General features: G+C 44.5%; 1 protein-coding gene across 2 annotated transcripts; it reads right to left on the bottom strand.

Moving 5' to 3' along the window:
- Positions 1 to 17,773, bottom strand: LOC144268018 (beta-1,4-galactosyltransferase 3-like). Of its 2 annotated transcripts, XM_077822542.1 has the most exons (7): positions 17,710 to 17,773; positions 16,526 to 17,019; positions 9,379 to 9,614; positions 7,514 to 7,704; positions 6,228 to 6,350; positions 2,324 to 2,428; positions 1 to 789 (listed from the first exon to the last, which is right to left on the bottom strand). In XM_077822542.1, exons 2-7 carry the CDS (start codon positions 16,761 to 16,763, stop codon positions 627 to 629), a joined length of 1,056 nt encoding a protein of 351 aa, XP_077678668.1. In that variant the 5' UTR covers positions 16,764 to 17,019; positions 17,710 to 17,773; the 3' UTR covers positions 1 to 626. The 2 variants fall into 2 exon arrangements, with proteins under 2 accessions (XP_077678668.1, XP_077678673.1); XM_077822547.1 differs by lacking the exon at positions 17,710 to 17,773 and having other exon boundaries at positions 16,526 to 17,404.
- Positions 17,774 to 20,645: the final 2,872 nt, after the last annotated feature.

Here is a 20,645-nt window from a genome sequence, read left to right as displayed (position 1 = left end):
TGGCTGTTAACTTTCAAAATTTGTATTTAAACTTCCTGAAGAATATTTACAAATGTAACAGTTGGAAAGGGAAATATTTAACACTAATGGAAAAAAAATCTTATTTCAAGAAAGATTGCAACTAGAGAATCTCTTTTCCAGGGAGACGGGACTGAGGTTGCTTTCAGACAAAACACAGAACATGTCCTCAGTGGGTTTAATCCCAATTACCATTTTAAAACAGTAAGCAGTAGGATATGCAGAGGTTATGTAGCTGGCATTCAACTAACTATCCAGCTAATGGGTCATGCTGATTTAAGAGTACACAGCTTAGAGTGGAGTTGTCTGGTGATGAAGGATGTACTCCTCAAGGCTGCAACGGAAGGGGGTGTGGGGGGGAGGCTGGCTCAGTAGCATCACATTTTACAGCGCTTAAGGGATTCTCTACAATAAACTGAATCCAGTCTATTAGTGGTCATGCCTCATTCCTGAAGACTTTTCTTCTAACCCTCGCATGTTTGGAGGAAAGGTGAAGTGCACAGCAGGAAACAATTCCTCAATCTTCGTAGACCTCTGATTCCTGATTAACTATAGGCTGGCACCTCGTGTGTTGCACAACTTTCAGGTGCTATACCAATGCTCAAGCTCTATTCTTTGTTTTTCTCCTCTGGAGGCAGCGTGGGAGCATTCCCAATGTCCACAGTGATGTTGGTATAAAGAAGGTGCTTCTTTCTTGAAAGGAGTTTGAACTCTACAGAATTCATTCCATCATCCTTCCATGTTTTTCTGGTGTTGTGCAGTGGAGCAGGCCTAAAGGGAGGAGAGTACCTGTAGTCAGATATTCCCATCTTTGTCCAGTCAGTTACAATACAACTCTTGAAAAATACACAACACACTCTGTTTGTGAATATGATTAAGTGGCTTAATCAGAGAGAAGAGAGGCACTGTTGGGTAACACTTGAAGTAAGATGTAGACAGGCAGATAGGGAAGCTGTTCCAGGTGGCAGCAGCTTTACAGGTAAAGTCTGTTCCACCAAAAGACCTCAGATTGTTCCTTCGCACAAAGGAGACCTGTTCTAGACAAGCAGAAAGAGCAGAGAGTGGAGCAGGGACATGCTGTGAGGTGCAGGAGCCTGGAGTAATTGTGTGGTGTTTATGAACGAGGACCGTTTGGAACTGGAGCCTGAAATGAATGGGGAGGACCAGTGGCATGTGAGAGCATAAGGATGATGTGGCCATGCCGATCTGTAGGTCTGAAAAGGCAGTGGCAGCACCATACTGCACATGTTGGAACATGGAGAGATGGGGCTTGAGGAGGCAAAGGTGGCAATGAGGATTTCAGAGGCAGAATGGAGATGCAGGTGGCTGTATGTCGATTTGCGAACATGTGAGACAAGCTGTTAAGGAGCTTAGTCTTAAGGATGAGGCAAGTGGGAGGGCTGAGATGCCAATGTAGACAGCCTCCACCCCAGCATAAACACCTTCCTCCAGCTCTTGGTATGTAAGTAGGTTCTTGGGGATTTAAGTTAAAGATAAAGGTTCACCTTATCCATGTCTTCTGAATTCAGCGCTCCGATTTCACATTTTCACTGGGTCTGCATACAGCTTAGTGTTTGTCTACTGCTAGCATAATACTTTGTTACATAAAATCTTAAGACTTATTTTGTCTGAGATGTACATAAAAATCTTGAGAGGAGGGAAAACATAAGAGAACAAGCTTCAAGGCTGATTCTTAATGTTTCCAAGATACCTTGAGGTAACTAATGTGGAAGTTGTCTTGTTTCTTCATCTGAATATTTTAACAAACTATTACTGTAGTGTCTGGAGCCCTAATCACGGGCCAGGACCCCACCATGCTAGGCTCTGTACAAAACTCTTGCTAGCAACTGCCAATCAAAAGAATGAGCTTACTACTGAGGACTTCAAACAATGTGATGAACTAATATTAAAGCATCTACACTTTAAAAATATAACCACTGAAAGAAAGTAAGGTTCAGTTGTAATTGGCTTTTGACCAGACAATATTGCTGATATCACAAGTGTTCTTTTATCCATGAGTCCAGAGGCTGCCAGCAGGACTGCAGAAATTTAAAAGTTGTAATCAAAACAAATCAAGCAAACGCTTCCACCCAGTGAATTTCCCAAACTCTGTGCTGAACAAAGTCAGAGACAGTTTCTTTAAATAGCATTTAAAAGCGGGATAGTGATAGGCACAGTCCAAGGAGCTGCTTTCTGCCCTGCATGAGGAGGAAGTTGCTAGCACTCAGTCAGCAAGCTCTTCAGACCAGGGATGGCCACACTGGAATTTGGACAAATGAGGACAGGGCCCTCCTACAATAGTTACCTTCTTAGGTGCTCTTCACTCCCTGTGTGTTGCTCAAGATCCACCATTTTGTAGCGTCCAAGATGAATAGGGGTCCTGACTATTTTCATTCCTGCTAACTGAATCCTTTAAAATGAAGACAGAGCAAAAGCTAGGTTTATATACAAGAATATGAAACTTTTTTGTGGGGAGGGATAGCTCAGTGGTTTGAGCATTGGCCTGCTAAACCCATGGTTGTGAGTTCAGTCCTTGAGGGGGTGGTCCTGCTTTGAGCAGGGGGTTGGACTAGATGACCTCCTGAGGTCCCTTCCAACCCTGATATTCTAGGATTCTATGAATACCAGCTCTAGGCTACACAACATACAGAGATGTTTCCTGGCAGAAACGCAACCAAAGCAAAACATACAACAGGGCTGAAAAGACAGTACTTCAAATTCAAGAAGAGGAAGTAAGATTACGATACTCAGTGGTACCTCCTGAATTAGACATAATGCACCACTGACTTAATGGACACCACTCATGGAGACTGTGATGGGAACCCTTATTTTACTTAGAAGTAGCGTGGTACATAAATGTGAGCAGGCCAGCAGCAGTGCATTATGCTACCATTCAGATGACCTAGGGCAGTAGAGTTCCAGAGGCTGTATCAACTGCTGTGTCTGAATGCCCAGCCTAGGGAACTTTACAAAAAATTATTCCTAGTGCTACTACCACTTGTAGTGAATCACTGCCAGTTTTGGATAGATCTCAAGTGCAGAAAAGGCTCCAATAGCCAGACCCGTTGCTACTACCATGTTTGTTTAATTTGCTGAAGATTTAGGCAGTTTAGTTTGGCAAATTAACATCTTTGAAACTTCTTTTTATTCAATTTCTTTCATTAAAAGTTTCATTTTAGAGATGCTGCTATCTACCTCTAGCACTAAGCTGCACTGCAATATTCCTGCTCCCAGGCCCTTGGGAAAGGCCAGAGTGCCAACAATATTTAAATTTAGACTAGAATTATCAAAAGATAAACCCAGAAATGGTATTAATTCATTAAGGGAGTATGTCTTAGCATTTGGTAAAGTACCATTACCTCAACCTGGGCTGTAGCAAAAAAGTTTGTATGTCTGCATTAAAAAAAAAAAACACATACATTAATTACACTGCATATTCAAACAGAAAAATGGACAACTGCAAAAAAGCTCAGCTAACTTTGCTGTTGAACTCTAGTCTGGCGTTGCAAGACTAATTGTAGTAATGCAACTTTAAATACAAAAAGCTATGTTAATGCAACAATGAAAAACCCACAAAATTAGCATAAAACACCCCAAAACATGGTCTGTGCTTAATGTTAATACTTAAATGGTTCCTGTTCAGATATTGAAGCTCATTTCTCATAGGAGGTGAACGAGGAGGATACTAGTGCCTGAGATTAAGGTTCAAACACAACTAGCTGATGCTGTTGAACCCAAGTTTGCTTCATCTGTACTGACTGCAAAACTGGTCAGCACTGATTGGCCAACCTGGCTCTTCAGTTGTGTTTAATATAACAAAACTTTAGAGAGAAGACAAGGCCAGCAAGGGTTCACGCCATATTTCCAGTTTTATTTTTGCTGTTCTACAGCATAGGTGCTCAGTCCTTTCTAAAACTCAGCTCTCTTTTAGGGGTCTCAAGCTGGTCACTCAAAAATTGAGGCACCACAAATCACTACAAACTTTTGTAAACACATGCCTGTACGTTTGTGAACAAAGAATCATTAATTGCAATGTGCCCCTCAAGTGGATGTGGTTATCAATTTGTAGTACATAATTCTCACAAGAGATTTACTTTCCTTCAAGGAAGGTATGTTTTGGGGTCTACTCAGGTGAACAGTGCCCCTGGAACAGTTTTTTTTTTTTTTAAATAAAGGAATACAAGGAAGTGCACCCTAATGCACAGGACTCTGGTATGGCACGTCTCACCACTGGCACCCCACTTGAGACCCACGTTAAGAGCTGAAATAGTGCAGAAAGCATTGGAGTGGGTCTTCTGTTTGTTTTTAGAAATTCAAGATGCACTATACCCTGATATTCCAATCATCAAATAGTACTTTCATTTAATTTTAAAAGTAATTATGTTCCTATCATAAGATTTCTCTGATCAAAGGAATTAACTTTTAAACACCTAACTTTCCACTCTCAGGAGCACAATGCTTGGGAAGACTCCCACAGTCCCTGAACAGAATGTTCCACTGAAAATTACATAACCTGTCACACCGCGTAAGAGCGGGAAATAAATGTATGATTTTTACTGCCAGCTGAGTAGTATAACCTCCCCAACAGTTTGCCTCAATGTCCGCTACTAGAGCTGTACCACTGGTGAATTACAGCTACAATGCTTGCTAGAGTAGACAAGGCCAAGGGGTCTTTATTCTGTACTCTACAGAGCTGCACTGGGCACAGCAGCTGGAATTAAACGCTCTATATTCACACCCATAGCACGTCACCTTCCTAGCAACAAAACATCACATTTTGCCAACACTGACTCATAGGTATTTAAGGCTCTATGATACGTCACTACGTGTCTGACAGTTTAAAGATAGTAACGTAAGGAATCCAGATTCCTAGCTCCCCAAATACTGTGTACTTACTGAAACAGCCTTTCAGGTGGTAAATGCCATGTCCTGAATCCCCTTCTATTTTTAAATCTAAAGCTTCCCTAAAATCCCCTAGCTAACTTCTAGGTTTTCTACCTTGTCAGCCTAGTATTCTCTCCTATGGAATAATTAATTTTGGTGAGAGTCAACTATCAGTCACTAGTGGTTTATACAGCTCTTGGAAGAACTCCAGAGACAGCACAGGGGTATTCAATGCAACATTATCTAGCTCCTGAAGTCCAAGCTATCTGAAGAAAGCTTCTAATTTTGTTTAAAGTATCACTTTTGTACAGTAGGAAGTTAGATCTAACATGCCCTGACCATCAATTCTGAATTTAATGTCTCCAGAACTGAACTCTGGAAAGATGTTGATACACTGGAGAAGATTCAGAGAAGAGCCACCAGAATCGTTAAAACATTACAAAACATGCCTTACAGTGACAGGCTCAAAGAGCTCAATCTATTTATAGTTTAGCTTTAAGGTGGGGGACTTCATTACAGTCTGTAAGTATCTCCATGGGGAACAAATATTTAACAGACTCTTCAATCTAGCAGAGAAAGTATAACTGTCTAGTTTCAACTTCCAGGCACTGGATTAATCTGGACTGGAAATAAGGTGTAAATTGTTAATGAGTGTAATTAACAATTGGACAATTTACTAAGGGCTGTGGTGGAGTCTACATCACTGACAATTTTTAAATCAAGATTGAATGTTTTTCTAACAGATATGGTCTAGGACAGGTGTTCTCAACTTTTTTCTTTCTGAGCCTCCCTCCCCCCGAACATGCTATAAAATACTCCACAGCCCACCTGTGCCACAAAAAATGTTTTTCTACATATCCAGTAGATTAAAAGCCAGGGCCAGCATTAGGGGATAAAAAGCAGGGCAATTGCCCAAGGCCCCATGCCACAGGGGGTTCCTCAAATCTAAGCTGGCTTCATCCCCATGTGTCAGGGTTCAGACTTCATCCCCAGGGAGTGGGGCATGGGCTTCGGCTTTTTTCCCTAGGCCTCAGTGACTAGCGCCAGCCCTGCTCTCTGGTTTATTTCTGGTTGAGAACCACTGGTCTAGGAATTATTTTGTGGGAGTTCTGTGGCTTGTATTAAGTAGGAGGTCAGACTAGGTGATCATAATGGTCCCTTCTGGCCTTGGAATCTATGAATCATAGCACTATATAAAATTAAAATTGTCCAGAACCTATTAGCTCTTTTATAGTTCCTCCTCTTGGGCTAATGGAGACCATGCAATATGTTGTTACTTTTATATTTAGTTCTATTTTAAATGGCCCAGTTCTATCCGTTAGTACCTTGCAGCAATGTCATCATCTTCACCACGACTGCCCCAGTAGGTGTTTGGAAACCCATTTATCTTCATGTAATGCTCTGGAGTCAAAGCAGACACACCTCCAAAAAAGGACCAATATGGCAAACTGGAGAAGAGAAGAACAAATTGTCAAAATGGAGAGTTTGTCACTTTACAAACTGTCTTACACTGCAGTGATGAGTCACATGCATCTTGGTCTCAGCTTATTGTACTTATATTGCACAAGAAGCTGGATGATAGTTCTTTCATATTTATGCGGCAAGTATTGAACTAGAAAGATAACCTGTAGAAAGTTTTAGTCACTGAATAAGTGGGATATTAAGACTTCAGTGCGGAAGATCAGACTAGTAAATTCAGCTGAGATTCCTTCTAACCAGCAAAATTCAGAGATTAACTGTTCTGCAACGGACAGGCATTTTTTCCCCCACTGTGAGGGAAATACCGTACTCTGCTCACAGAAGAAGGAAAGAAAATAATTAGCCATCCATCACAGGAAGATGAGTTTCAGTTTGCTTTGAATAGCTGCTGAAGGCAAAAAAAAAAAAGGGTGGGGGCTCATAAAGGACTGGGTTTGCCCTGGTATGTCATAAAATGATCCATGATAATTACATAGCTGCAGAGGAGGGAAGCCATAGTTGTTTAAAGTGATGTAGATTATGATTTCGTCAACATCTCAGTGTTCAGATTCCTACTCAGCAGCAGTACCATGTCACATTTACAACAAGGAGTCCAGTGGCACCTTAAAGACTAACAGATTTATTTGGGTATAAGTTTTTTCATGGGTAAAAAAACCCCACTTCTTCAGATGCATGGAGTGAAAATTACAGATACAGGCATAAATATACTGGCACATGAAGAGAAGGGAGTTACCTTACAAGGGTGGATGAGGAGGTGTCAACACCAAGAGAGGGAAAATTGCTTTTCTAGTGAGCCAGCCACTCCCAGTCCCTATTCAAGCCCAAATTAATGGTGTTAAGTTTGCAAGTGAGCAAAAAGCATGTCATATTTGTGCTCTGTTCTGCTTAATGCTCTCCATCCTTCATCTAGGGGAAGGATGTGTCTTTCCGTTTTAATATGGGTGCATGGGGAGAGCGGCAGGAATTATTTGACTAGCTAATCTGACACATCCCTTCCTGCAACAGCCGCCCAGGTGGGAAAACACTGAGGTAACATCCTTCAGTGTCCAGTCCTAGGCTATACTATATGTTCCATGAAAAGGAACTGCTTATAAGATCATCAAAAGCATCCATCCCAAAAGCAGACCCTTACCTGTACTGGAATTTGTCTATGGCACTGGCAATGTGTTTGGGGTAGTATTCATCACAGACATAGAGGTTATAATCATTTTCAGGAATGAGGTCCACATCATGCAGGAGCAGACAATCCCAGTCCTCATCCTTCATGGCTTCCCGGACACCAACATTAAGGAGCTTTGCTCGGTTAAAAGTAGCATTCCCAGCCTGGAAAAGAAAACGTACAGTTTACTCACCAACTCCTGGAATGGCTTCAAGGGTCTAAGGCTGCTCACACTGAAGTCAATGACAAAACTCCCATGGATTTCAATTTGAGTGAGACTGGAACCAAGTGATGCTGGGAAAAGCTTTCAGAAGTCCCTTAAATACTTTTGAAAATCTGACCTACTGCCTTAGCAACTCTATGAACTTTGGGAAGTTGGAAGTCTTTTGCCCATGGGCATAAAGAGAAAAGGGATTCTAATCTCTGTAGCAGACTAAATGTAGATCTTCAACTATACTTCCCTGCACACAGAGATTATTGCCCTCATCCCTCTTTAGAAAGAAGCCAGAAATCAGAACACATATGCTAGTTACATACAATTGAAAGATACTCCCTAACTAGCCATCAGTTTTCACCACTAGTTAATTTCCCCTCTCTGGGGATCCTTCACAACACCAGAACTCATCAGTAACACCAACTGTTTGGCCTACGTAGGTGTGACCCAGAGCAGGATCAAATCAGAGTTTGTATCTCACTGTTTTCTAGGCAGACAGTAAAGATATCCAATTTCACTCTGGCACCTCCTTCTGACTGACTCAGAAGCAGCTCCAATGAACTCGAGAAGCGCCATATTCAGTCCTCTTTCGCAGGAAAGATCATCACCCTTTAAATTTCTCCCTCCAAAAAACAAACATGGAACAGTATCTAGTGCTAAGATACAATAAATGCTTTAGAGATACAAAGAGAGTGGGTTAATTATGTGCCATTGTACGTTCATATTCACAAACTCCATATTTCTCATGGTGGGGGAAAATTGTGTCTCCACTTTTCATTTACAGCCAAACCACTCCTTAACTCAGAGGTGGACAAACTACGGCCTGGGGCCCGCATCCAGCGCTTCAGATGTTTTAATCCGGCCCTCAAGCTCCCACTGGGGAGGAGGGTCCAGGGCTTACCCCGCTCCAGTGAGGGAGCAGGGTGGGGGGCTTTCCCTGCTCTGCGCGTGCTGTGACTCCGTGCGGCCCCCAGAAGCAGCAGCAGCAGCATGTCCCCCCTCCAGCTCTTACATGTATGGGCAGCCAGGGGGCTCCGCCTGCTGCCCCAAGCAACACCCCCCAGCTCCCATTAGCTGGGAACCAAGGCCATTGGCTGGGAACAAAGGCCAATGGGAGCTGCAGGGACAGTGCCTGCGGATGGGGCAGGGCGCAGAGCTGCTTGGCCGTGCCTCCGCGTAGGAGCCGGAGCATGGACATGCCGCTGCTTCCAGGAGCTGCTTGAGGTAAGCACTGCCCAGAGCCTGCACCTCTGATCCCCTCCCACGCCCCAACCCCCTGCCCCAGCCTTGATCCCTCTCCCACCCTCTTGTTACCAGCCCAGAGCACACTCTTGCATGCCCAACCCCTCATACCCAGCCCCACCCCAGAGCCCACACCCCCAGACGGAGCCCTCACCTCCCCCCCTCCCAATCCCCTGCCTCAGCCTGGAGCCCCCTCCCACACCCTGAACTCATTTCTGGCCCCACTCCAGAGCCCTCACCCCCACCCCCAATTTCGTGAGCATTCATGGCCTGCCATACAATTTCCATATCCAGATGTGGCCCTCGGGCCACAAAGTTTGCCCACCCCTGCCTTAACTGGAAATCTCAGCAGCAGTGATAGACACACATGGTTTTGATTTACCTGGTGAATCAAGTAGATGCTGTAGTGAAGCTGTTGGCGCTGCAGGAAGGGATGTAGATAATAGAGAAGGTATCGCAGGTGCTTCTCCTGGTTCTTGTGTGGTACAATGATGGCTGATTTGTAGCGAGCCAGGCAGTGAGGAGGGCTATAGCAGCCTCCAAACCGAACAAAGGGATTTTTTTTTATTATCCTTCTTTCACTGGGGAATGCATTGAAGGTGATGGTTAATGGACCAACTGTAAGAACGAGGGAAGGGGGAGGGGGGGAGAAAAAAAGTGAAAATTTGGTGGATTTGAACAGTGATTTGGTTCAACCTCAAATTCATCAGAATAAAACCTCATACTTCTACTGCTGGAAACACTTGAGCTATACCCAACAGGGAGCAGTATAGCGGGCATCTGTCACATTATGGTTTGGAATCCACAAGGGAGGCCTTTCAGTGGGCTGATCCACAGTCCTGTTCTTCTGACATTTGCTGTTCTTCACTCACATTAGAAGAGAAGACCCAGACTCCTGTGAAGTACCTTGTGTAAGCAGACCACAAGGGAGTCTCGACAAAAGGCAAGATATTTATCATTGCAGGATGGTTGTTTCTCCAACTACTCTTCTACACTCATATCTGCCTTCTTTACTACCTTTTCCCATTTATGGATCAATGCCTCATTTCAGGCAAGGGCTCAAAGACAAAGTGGTCTGGAGGAATCGTAGTGACTACAAAGAAACTATTTTGGAGAAAACAGAACTTAAAGGGAGCAGGGGCACTTTTTCTCATGGCAGCCCATGCCACCCAAAGATAAGTTCCCCTTCTGTTCTAAGGGCAATCTGATATTTAGTAGTAGGTGGAATATTTCCTCCTTTCAGAGTTCACAGCCAGTTCTCAGTCCATTCTGTTGTGAGAATGGGCTCTGCCACCTTTTTAGTGTCAGGAAATCAGACCATTGCTACTTTACAAATAGAATCATAGACTTTAAGGTCAGAAGGGACCATTATGATCATCTAGTCTGACCTCCTGCACAACATAGGTCACGGAATCTCACCCACCAACTCCTGTAACAAACCCCTAACTTATATCTGAGCTACTGAAGTCCTCAAATCGTGGTTTAAAGACTTCAAGGTGCAGAGAATCCTCCAGCAAGTGACCCGTGCCCCACACTGCAGAGGAAGGTGAAAAATACAAAGGCGTTGTAAAGATTCATAAATTCAGCCTCACAATACACCTGTGTGCTACAGCAGGACAGTATGAGCTCCAATGATTTTGGTGGCTTCTTCTCCTGCCCACCCCCCCCTCCCCCGATGAAACCCAAAGCTTTCCTACGTATTTAAAAATCAAGGAACCAGATATCTAACTAATGGAGAACTAGGAGTACTTGTGGCACCTTAGAGACTAAAAGGTGCCACAAGCGCGCCTCGTTCTTTTTGCTGATACAGACTAACGCAGCTACCACTCTGAAACCTAATGGAGAACTCTGATTTTTGACTCTGTTACCAAGAATTTTCCTAACCAACTGCTGCCATGTTTGCTTAATTGCAACAAACAGAATGGCTGTTCTTCAGGTAACTATGCTATGGAGGAACAGCTCGAGATCATACCTACCATGGCTAGGTGATTACTATGATTGTATTAGCTGCTTCTATGGAACTCTCAGCTTCTGTCTTTAAAAACAAAACACTTCATTCCATTATTGTTTTTAATCTGTACATTTCTATTATACTGTTTTTATATTTAAAACAAAAAAAGTTAAAGTAACTGTTTTCATATGTAAGTACTAACTATTGCTCCAGTGTCAGTTGTCATTTGTCTAAGCGATACTAACAAAATGTATCTATATTCAGATTCAGTTGCATTTATGGGAGTCACAACAACAAAGGGTATGAGTTTTTTTGTTTTTTTTTTTTAAAAGAGATGGTGTTGTTTTTTTCAGTATAATCAGGGCCCTGCATACTGCAGGACTAAATTCAGTAGCGCTAATCTGTAAATTCCACAACAGCAACTCCTGCTTTCTAAAAATCAACCTTAATTTATTCTACGGATGTGCAGTATTCTTACATTTTTGTTCTTCCACCCCCATGGCTCATAGATGAATTTTGGAAGCATTTTCCAACCATGATTATTTTAGAGAATAAAGTTGTTTGTCATGCTCTCCTGGCCATGTGGCTCCTCAGTTCCTATAATGTTGTTCAAGCAACCTAGCTCAGAACCTGCTTCTTTCCTGGCACACACGGGGAGAAAAGAAAGGAAGCCTGTAAGCTGCATCTATGGCTCGTATCCCTAAGCACTTCTGGCTCCCCCACACTCCCTGGCTGCAAGCTGGACTTCAGGTCTGGGTCCCTAACCCCTGCCTCCTAGCTCCATGGAACAGCATAGGGAGCAAGCACTGTAATGCAACGAACTCCCTCTTGTGGGGAAAGTAAAGGCAGCTGCATACGGTTCTCTGCAGAGCAGGTAGACAGAAAAATCATTGTGGTCCAACAGGAGCAAAAACAACAAATTTCAGGGCAGAAGTACTGAAAAAATGCCATAGTCCACAGTTAAAATGAATGGATTAGTTCACACCTTTCAGAGCTATTATTTCAGCTCTCTGAACACTTGTGCAGACAGCACTTCATCAATTTACATTTTCAAAGTTCTCTCTACAACCAGGAATGCTATAAACAATATTTTATTTTTCAATCAACATTCAGATTCTGGAGCACAATTCCATGGCAAAGGATGAATTCCATAGCAAACTCTGCTGCCACAGAAGACAGGGCGCTCAGCACAGTGCACTCTTGTACCATAGAAGGAATTAAGACGCTCTTGCCCTGCCCACTATCATTCATTCTCTCTCAGACGACACTATTTACATAAAGACCATGCTTCCAACCTGTGCTCCCTTGACCACCATTGGCTGACAGAATGTAACAAAGGCAAGCAGCGAGGAGATCAGGTAGGAGATCCTCTCTTGAATCACATTGTTCTGCAAATCATTTCATAAGTAAACAGGTTAGAGTACTACTGAATCAAAATCTATAAAGTGTTATGGCCCCAAAGCTTCCTGAGCCTTTGCTCTGTATCTAACATTACATGGAAAAGAATCTTTTAACCATGTTTAGAGACGTATAATGGTCAACCAGAACAGGAAGCTTCTAGCTGCATATATAAAAACCAGAGCCCCCCAGCCCATCCCTTTAGCTCATCAGCACCACTGCAGGACATTCTCAGCCTGCTTTACTTATTAGGCAATGTGTACAAACTGAGAGGTTTTTGCTGGATTTGGCTGAATCGAATTCATTTCGAGGGAAATGTGAGACCTTTCAGACCTCAAGTGTGCACACCTTAGGATCAGATGACCTTACAACGGTCCTCTTGGTACACATTTAATCTGGTGTAAGTGGATGCAACACCATTGACTTCAACAGAAGTTTTGCCATCAGCAAGATCTGGATGATTCAACCTGTCAAAGGGGAACTTAAACAATTAGATGTAAGCACTACCCTGAATGGAAATAGCTTGTCCTCATGGGGAAATTTATTGATAGAACTATACCAGTATGACTATACCGCTATAGGTTTCAGAGTAACAGCCGTGTTAGACAAGTACTCCTTTTCTTTATACCACTATAGTTATACTGGTATAATTCCCTGTGTGGACACCCTGAATCCAAAGTAAGAGTGTCCACATGTGCAGTTACATCAGCATACTGTAGGGTGACCACCTGTCCTGAATTGGGCAGGACAGTCCCGAAATGCAGAGTTCAAGTCCTGGTGTGAATGACTCCAGGACAGCATGTGTCTTGGATTTACTGCGGCGTCACTCCACGGCTGCCCAAGATTCCGGGGTGGCGCCAACCTCTTCCTCGTGTGTGCGCGCGTGCGGGGTGGGGTGGGGGGGATGACACACAACACGACACGACCAAGGTGGGCCTTCATCCCCCCCTCGCCCCCCCGGCAGCCAGAGCCGGGCAGTAGTAAGAACCTTTCAGGGAGCCCGGACTGTTGTGGGGAGCTCCTGACCCTCTACCTGTTCAGGACGGGGTGCCTGAGACCACAGCGGACCAAGCTCCCTGGGTGGCTCTTACTACTTCCCGGCTCTAGCTTGGCCTGGGCCACGGAGGTGGGCAGGGCTCCTGCATGTGTCCCACTTTTGCCTTTTGAAAAGGTGGTCACTCTAGTGCACTGGTATATCACCAGTTATGTCACTGTACTGGTACAATTATTCTGGTATAGTTCTGCCAGTACATTTCCCCATATAGACAAGCCCACATTGTTTAGATGAGGGAATAAGAAGCGGTAAAGGAGCATTAGCTAAAGCACCAAATCCAAATGATGGAGAATGGGCCGAATCCAGAAGTGTGTCCAAGCTAGGTCTCTCAACTGCAGCTAAAGGCTTAACCCCAATTCATAGAAATGCCCTTGCCTATTTTTTCCCCTTTAAATACAAAACAAAAGTACGAACCCTAATAGAAAAGTATCAGTTTGACACGACTGCAGGGACCACTCACTAGTACCATAGCAGATGGTCATGCTCCCAAGAAGGCTATGACAGATGGGAGTAAGGAGGAGGGACTATTTTCAAAGACATTGGACCAAGTTTGCTCCTGGTATAAACCCATTTAATTCAGCAGGTACATGAGGGAGGAAATTTGACCTATCAAGTTTTCCAGAGCTAAATCTAATCATACAAATCTAATCTAATATTACAAGCAAGGTGCAATGGATTCAGTTTGACTGGGCTCAAGTTGAGCATACAATTGTAGGTTACACAAAAAAAAAAAAAAATGAAATAACAGGCAGCTGACTTTTGCTTAGACAATCTTCAAGATGGAAATAAAGTTACTTGTTCCGTATAGTAATGAAGACACTGAACATTTACCACATACATAAATAGAGAAAGGGCTACACTTCATAGAAGGCCTAATCCAAAGCCCATGGGTATGGGAGTCTTTCCATTGACCTCAGAGGGATTTGGATCAGACCCAAAGTGACCTATTACCAGTCTCTAACTTGGAGCTTCAAGAATTACATTTGAAGTCTTATTTAATGGAGACTATGAAATAAGTATTGGAAGGACAGATATTCTATTCCATATGTGATGTTTTTAATTTCAATGGGACTCTTGAGAAAGGTTTTTATTAATAAATAATTTGTGTATCTATTTTAGTTCTAAAGAGGAGAGTAAATGCCTTTTACAGTAGCATACATTTAAAAGTTCATTTGGATGAGGTTTGAACACAATAGATCATGAGTATCTGGAGAAACAAATTTCTTTTTATGCACTAAAAAAGTGTTATTGTTTAGAAAGTTAGTAAACTAAAGCAGAATCTTATTTCACACACTGCAGCTGTTCCAACACCACACCAGGTTGCTTTCTGCAGCGTGCATTTGAAACAACATTATAATTCTAGTTTCCTCAAGAGGTTTCCATAAATGCTAATTACTCTAGAGTATTTAATCTATTTAAACTCCTTCTTTAATTTGCTCTCATTTTGGTAGCTCCATAGAAAACATTATTCTCTGATGGCTGAAAGGCAAGTTGTACAGTGCTCACCGTTTGTTTGGAGGTTAAAGATAAAGTAAAGCCTCCTATTTAAAGAAAGCCTTTTAAGAGAGGAGGATTTTTGTTAGGGTTTGCTGAAAGTGAGTGCAAGCGTCCATTCGCTAGTCTACAACTTGGCTCATAGCGACTTAAAAGTTTTACTATCTATCCAGGCCCCCTTAAGTGAATCAGTGAGCTCTAGTCCGCTCTACACCTCAAGAAATAATAACTGGCATCTGTGCCAGTAGGCTAACGGACAATTATTTCAATGGCCACGAGGAGAGTTGTTCACAGAAGTGGCTGTTTCCAAGAGATGATTGAGGCATACAAGCAATACAACACGAGTGAGAAACCATGCACATTGTCACCGAGATTAAATGAAATAAACACAGGCAGTGTGGTGGCAGAGGGAGAAACAAAGGATGATCAAATATTGTTATAACCCCTGTAGAGCTAGTTTAAATGCCCAGCCAGATGAGTAAATCCATGTTTTCTAACTAAACCAGGCAACTGTTCAAGACAGCGGTGTTGTGCCCACACATTAGTTTTTTCTTTAAACAGAACACAATTATGTGTGAAGCAAGGTTGTGTATCCCCTCTTGCCATGCTGCCTGATCGCATTTGCGTCACTACATCTCAGAATATCTGGGCAGCTATCATCTCGTGCCTCAGCAGTGGCTATTGTACATGAAAGACGTACACAGATTATGGCATTTGCAGCACGGGGGCAATAGACTGTGGTGCCCTACCACACAGAGCTGGGAGGACTGGCTAAACTGGTTACACAAGCAGTTAGGAAATGTAAAAACGTTTCCAGATTGGAACATGTTGTGATGTAGCTGAATGAGTGCTACCAACAGTGAAACAAGCAGTTTATTTTTTTAAAACCAGTGTCATCTAGTCTGTCTCAGAGTTCTACCTGATTGGATGCAGGTAATTTTGCAATCAGGCAGAAGTCTGAGAAAGGCTAGATGACACTGGAAAATATTGCATAGCACCCAATCTACACTATAGCTTGTACTGCAGCAGTTACCTACACCACTGCTGGAAAGCTTTCAGAATTTCCTTGTGTACACAAAGGTCCTCTCCAAACAGCAAAACAACAGCATTACAAACTGGCAATAAGAATATGGGCCAGTCAAGGCCTCTAGGAATGTAAAACACTTAGCTGCCATGGTTACTGTGTTTTGTTAGTCTAAGGTGCCACAAGTCCTCCTTTTCTTTTTGCGAATACAGACTAACACGGCTGCTACTCTGAAACCTGTGTATTAACTAGGTTATGTGTTGACAAAAAAAACAAAACCACCCACACACCACCTATTTAGCGTATACGACGTAACCAGCTAGAGCTGGTTACAAGCACACTGTGAAGTTTAGCATAAACAGGGCCTAAGCATACATTGAACAAAACCATCTGCACTGTTTGATAGCACCTGACACAGTCAAGAGTCAGTAAATTTCCAGTATCTAGATTTAGGATGAAAGGGAGAGATTAATTTAACCCCAGAGTGGAAATGTTAGTAGAAGCTTCAAACACTATAATAAATTATTGACAACTACGTTTCACTTTTGTAAAGGGAAAAGTGTTATTACACTGATGCACTAGTTCAGACACTAGCAGTTTATACATACCAAATATCGGTGACTGGGCTGTGCAATATGGCATAGTTTCTTCATTAGGAGCTCGGGTGAACAAGCTGAGGTTTGTATACACATCCTGTGTTTTTGAGTAATCCCAGGGCTGAGGTGCATCTAAAAATCCCCGAAACACACTTGATGCTCCACCTCGGTACAAAATCAGGATAAATATGGCTTGAAATACAGCTAGAAAGAGCAGAAAACAAGGATTTTCAACACGAGACAGGGACATGGTTTTAGGCCATCCACTGGAACTAGTCTTGCTGAGAGTTTAATTCTCTAGAACAACTTCACATTTTAACTTCAGGGCTACATTTGTTTATGTAAGAATGCTTGTCCTCTTCAAAGGGCTCAGCAAAACAATTAACGTCTTTTGACTGCAGCGCATATTTCAAGCATGGTTTCAGTTATGTGCAGTCCAAACTGCTAAACTTTAGCGATCTTCTGTGCATCCCTCTTCATTCTTCGTCAACATTCAATCTGCACAGCTAATAAAGAGAAAAGACAACTTGCTACAGTAATTCCACCACAGGATGTCTGCCAGTTTCCCTACTAATTACCACGGACAGTCAACTTCTGGTATACTAGGGCCAGGCCAGGTCTGCCTTCCCATCAGTAGCCCGCTCCCTGCCACGGCAGAAAACCATCTCAAACACGGCTGCACGGCGGGGTGAGCCCCCTTTGTGGGCGAGAGCTGGCTGGCGGCAGCCAGGCCGCACAGACCCGGAGCGAGCCGCGCCTTAAGGCGAGGGGAGTTCGGGCTCGTCCCCACGCCGGGCGGCTCCCTGTGTGGACGCTCCGATCCCGCCATAGCGCGGCCGGGTTTCACTCCGGATCCAACTCCAGGAGAACGCGGCGCGCTGACGCCCGAATCGGAGCGTCTACACAGTCAGCAGCTGCGTGAGGAGACGACTCCAGTCAGAGGCGGGTGGGGGGGAGGAGAGTCCAGGGCGGATACAGCCCCCATGCGGGGGGGGGGGTGTCGGAGCGGCCTGCGGGGCCTTAGGGCAGCCCTAGCGGCTGCTTCCCGAGCCCCCCGGCGCTGGGTTACGGGAGGGGCCGCAGCGACCACCCCCCTCGCCAGCGGCGGGAGCTGGTACGGGAAGGGCCATCGCCTGTCTCCCCTCACCGCCAGAGCGAACCCAGGAGTCCGGGCGGCACCGGAGAAAGCCCCTCACCTGCCGAAGAGGCAGCACGCGCCCCCGCTAAACTGCCAGCGCCGCCACTCGCCGCGCTGGCCACGCCCCCTTCCCGGGCCGCGCCCACTCCCCGTAAAACCGCCCCCTGGTCTCGCTCCTGTAATTTGCATAAAATGGACCCATTCCGCGCCGCCTCATACTCGATGCGAGACCACAACGCCCAGCATGCAAGGCGGCTCTTCAGGGACTACAGCTCCCAGCATGCAACGCGAGCGAGGGATTAAAATTCCCCAGTGTAGGTAGAAGACCCCCCCTGCCCCTTGCACTCAGATAGAACAGTGCATGCTGGGATGGGGGCGGTGGTCTTTAGGGGGTAACCCTCCAGATTGAAAGGGGTAACCACATGTGGTTATAGATGTGGGGCCCACAGGCTGACTGTGTATATCAGGCCCCATCACGGACTGTGCTAAACCCATCACACTGGGATAGGCCCATCCCAGGCTGAAAGGCACCGAGAAACACTTATACAGAATTCGCAAAAAGAACAGGAGGACCTGTGGCACCTTAGAGACTAACCAATTTATTTGAGCATAAGCTTTCGTGCGCTACAGCTCACTTAAATAAATTAGTTAGTCTCTAAGGTGCCACAGGTCCTCCTTTTCTTTTTGCGAATACCGACTAACATGGCTGTTACTCTGCAACCTGTCATTATACAGAATTGCCAGCTAGTGTGCTATTATGATGGAGCCCTTCATTAGGCCCTCCCACCCCGGAGAGGGCTGGGGTGGGGAATGGGCACAACGAGACATGAGCACCAGGCTGGATGGTCTAATCCTGCTGTGAGCAGGTGGTATAACAACACCCGAGCCATCACAAGAAGGCCACGCCTGAGCATTCAAAATCAAGAGTCAGGCCTCCAAAAATCATGAGCCTGGTTGAACCGAGGTGCTGGAAAAATTTTTATAGTGGAGGTGCTGATGGATACAATGGAAATCATGTATTTGGTGTTTGTTGTTAGTACTTCAAGCCAGCAGGTGTGTGACAGCACCCACAGCACTCCTAGTTTCAGTACCACTGGACTGAACATAAAATAAGGTTTAGATTTCATTTTATTTATCTTCTGGTTTTGGAGCCTTTAGTGTGCACTAGCTTCATGTTTTCAAGCTTATCTCTGTGATCATAAGGGCTAAAAACTTACTGGGGGAAAAAAAGAAAAGACAGCCGAGAGGCTCATGTAATCACATGATTCCCACAGCTAGAGTGTAGTGGGGCAGTTACCCACTCCAGAGGAAAAAGCTAGGCTGATTGGGGAAGCAGCCACAGCTGGGGCCACACCCCAATCAGGCCACACCTGGCCCTGTTATAAGGGCTTAGGGCGGAGCTGGGGTAGAGTCTCTCTCTAGGTGTAAAGAGAGAAAGACCTGGGTGTCTGGGAGTAGAGCAGTGCTAGGGAAAGGTAAGAGGAGCTGGGGAGCTCTAGCCTAGTAAATCCCTAGGCTGTGGGTCTTGTTAAAGGCCAAAGCAGGTAGTGGGTTTGCTGAACTGCAACCTGGGGTTAGGCAGAGGCAGCTAGTCTGACCCCTTTGCCAGTGATGAGTTGCCTTTGCAGATTGCAATTCTCCCTAGTGAGAGGAGGCTAGATGATGACTGGCAGTAGCTACTGAGGTAAGGTGGGTGTAGAGGGTTGGGGGTTCCCCTGGGAGGGGAGACTCAGTGTGTAGGGGTACTGCAGTGGGTAGAACCCCAGGGTAAAGGGGTCTGGGGGGGGGCTGCTGATGGTGAGCCACTGGCCTGCTGATGGTGCTCTGAAGCTGGAGTTAAGCTAATTCCCAGGATGACCAGTAGGCAGTGCCACACTGGTGAGTTGTTGCTTTGCTACATGGAGTTTTAAGAAAAACACCAAATATCACAAAACTCATGATAAAATCATGAGTTGGCAATACTGCTCCCACTAAATTATGGATTCATTTTTATCACTTACTCTAGGATTGCTTTAGTGCCAGAAGGATACTAGGTTTCAGAGTAACAGCTGTGTTAGTCTGTATTTGCAAAAAGAGTATTTGTGGCACCTTAGAAACTAACCAATTTATTTGAGCATAAGCTTTTGTGAGCTACAGCTCACTTAATTGGATGCATACTGTGGAAAGTACAGAAGATCTTTTTATACACACAAAGCATGAAAAAATGGGTGTTTACCACTACAAAAGGTTTTCTCTTCCCCCCCCCCCCCCCCAACCCCACTCCCCTGCTGGTAATAGCTTATCTAAAGTGATCACTCTCCTTACAATGTGTGTGATTATCAAGGTGGGCCATTTCCAGCACAAATCCGGGGTTTAACAAGAATGTCGGGGGGGGGGGTAGGAAAAAACAAAGGGAAATAGGCTACCTTGCATAATGACTTAGCCACTCCCAGTCTCTATTCAAGCCCAAGTTAATTGTATCCAATTTGCAAATGAATTCCAATTCAACAGTCTCTCACTGGAGTCTGGTTTTGAAGTTTTTTTGTTGTAATATCGTAACTTTCATGTCTGTAATCGCATGACCAGAGAGATTGAAGTGTTCTCCGACTGGTTTATGAACGTTATGATTCCTGATGTCAGATTTGTGTCCATTTAGTCTTTTTTACGTAGAGACTGTCCAGTTTGACCAATGTACATGGCATTGCTGGCACATGATGGCATATCACATTGGTGGATGTGCAAGTGAATGAGTCTCTGATAGTATGGCTGATGTTATTAGGCCCTGTGATGGTGTCCCCTGAATAGATATGTGGGCACAGTTGGCAACGGGATTTGTTGCAAGGATAAGTTCCTGGGTTAGTGGTTCTGTTGTGTGGTATGTGGTTGTTGGTGAGTATTTGCTTCAAGTTGGGGGGCTGTCTGTAGGCAAGGACTGGCCTGTCTCCCAAGATTTGTGAGAGTGTTGGGTCATCCTTCAGGATAGGCTGTAGATCCTTGATAATGCGTTGGAGGGGT

Source organism: Eretmochelys imbricata, chromosome 1 (assembly GCF_965152235.1).
Source record: "Eretmochelys imbricata isolate rEreImb1 chromosome 1, rEreImb1.hap1, whole genome shotgun sequence".
Taxonomy (NCBI): domain Eukaryota; kingdom Metazoa; phylum Chordata; order Testudines; family Cheloniidae; genus Eretmochelys; species Eretmochelys imbricata.
Note: the sequence above shows the minus strand (reverse complement) of the source record. Positions and strands in the feature narration are given on the sequence as shown.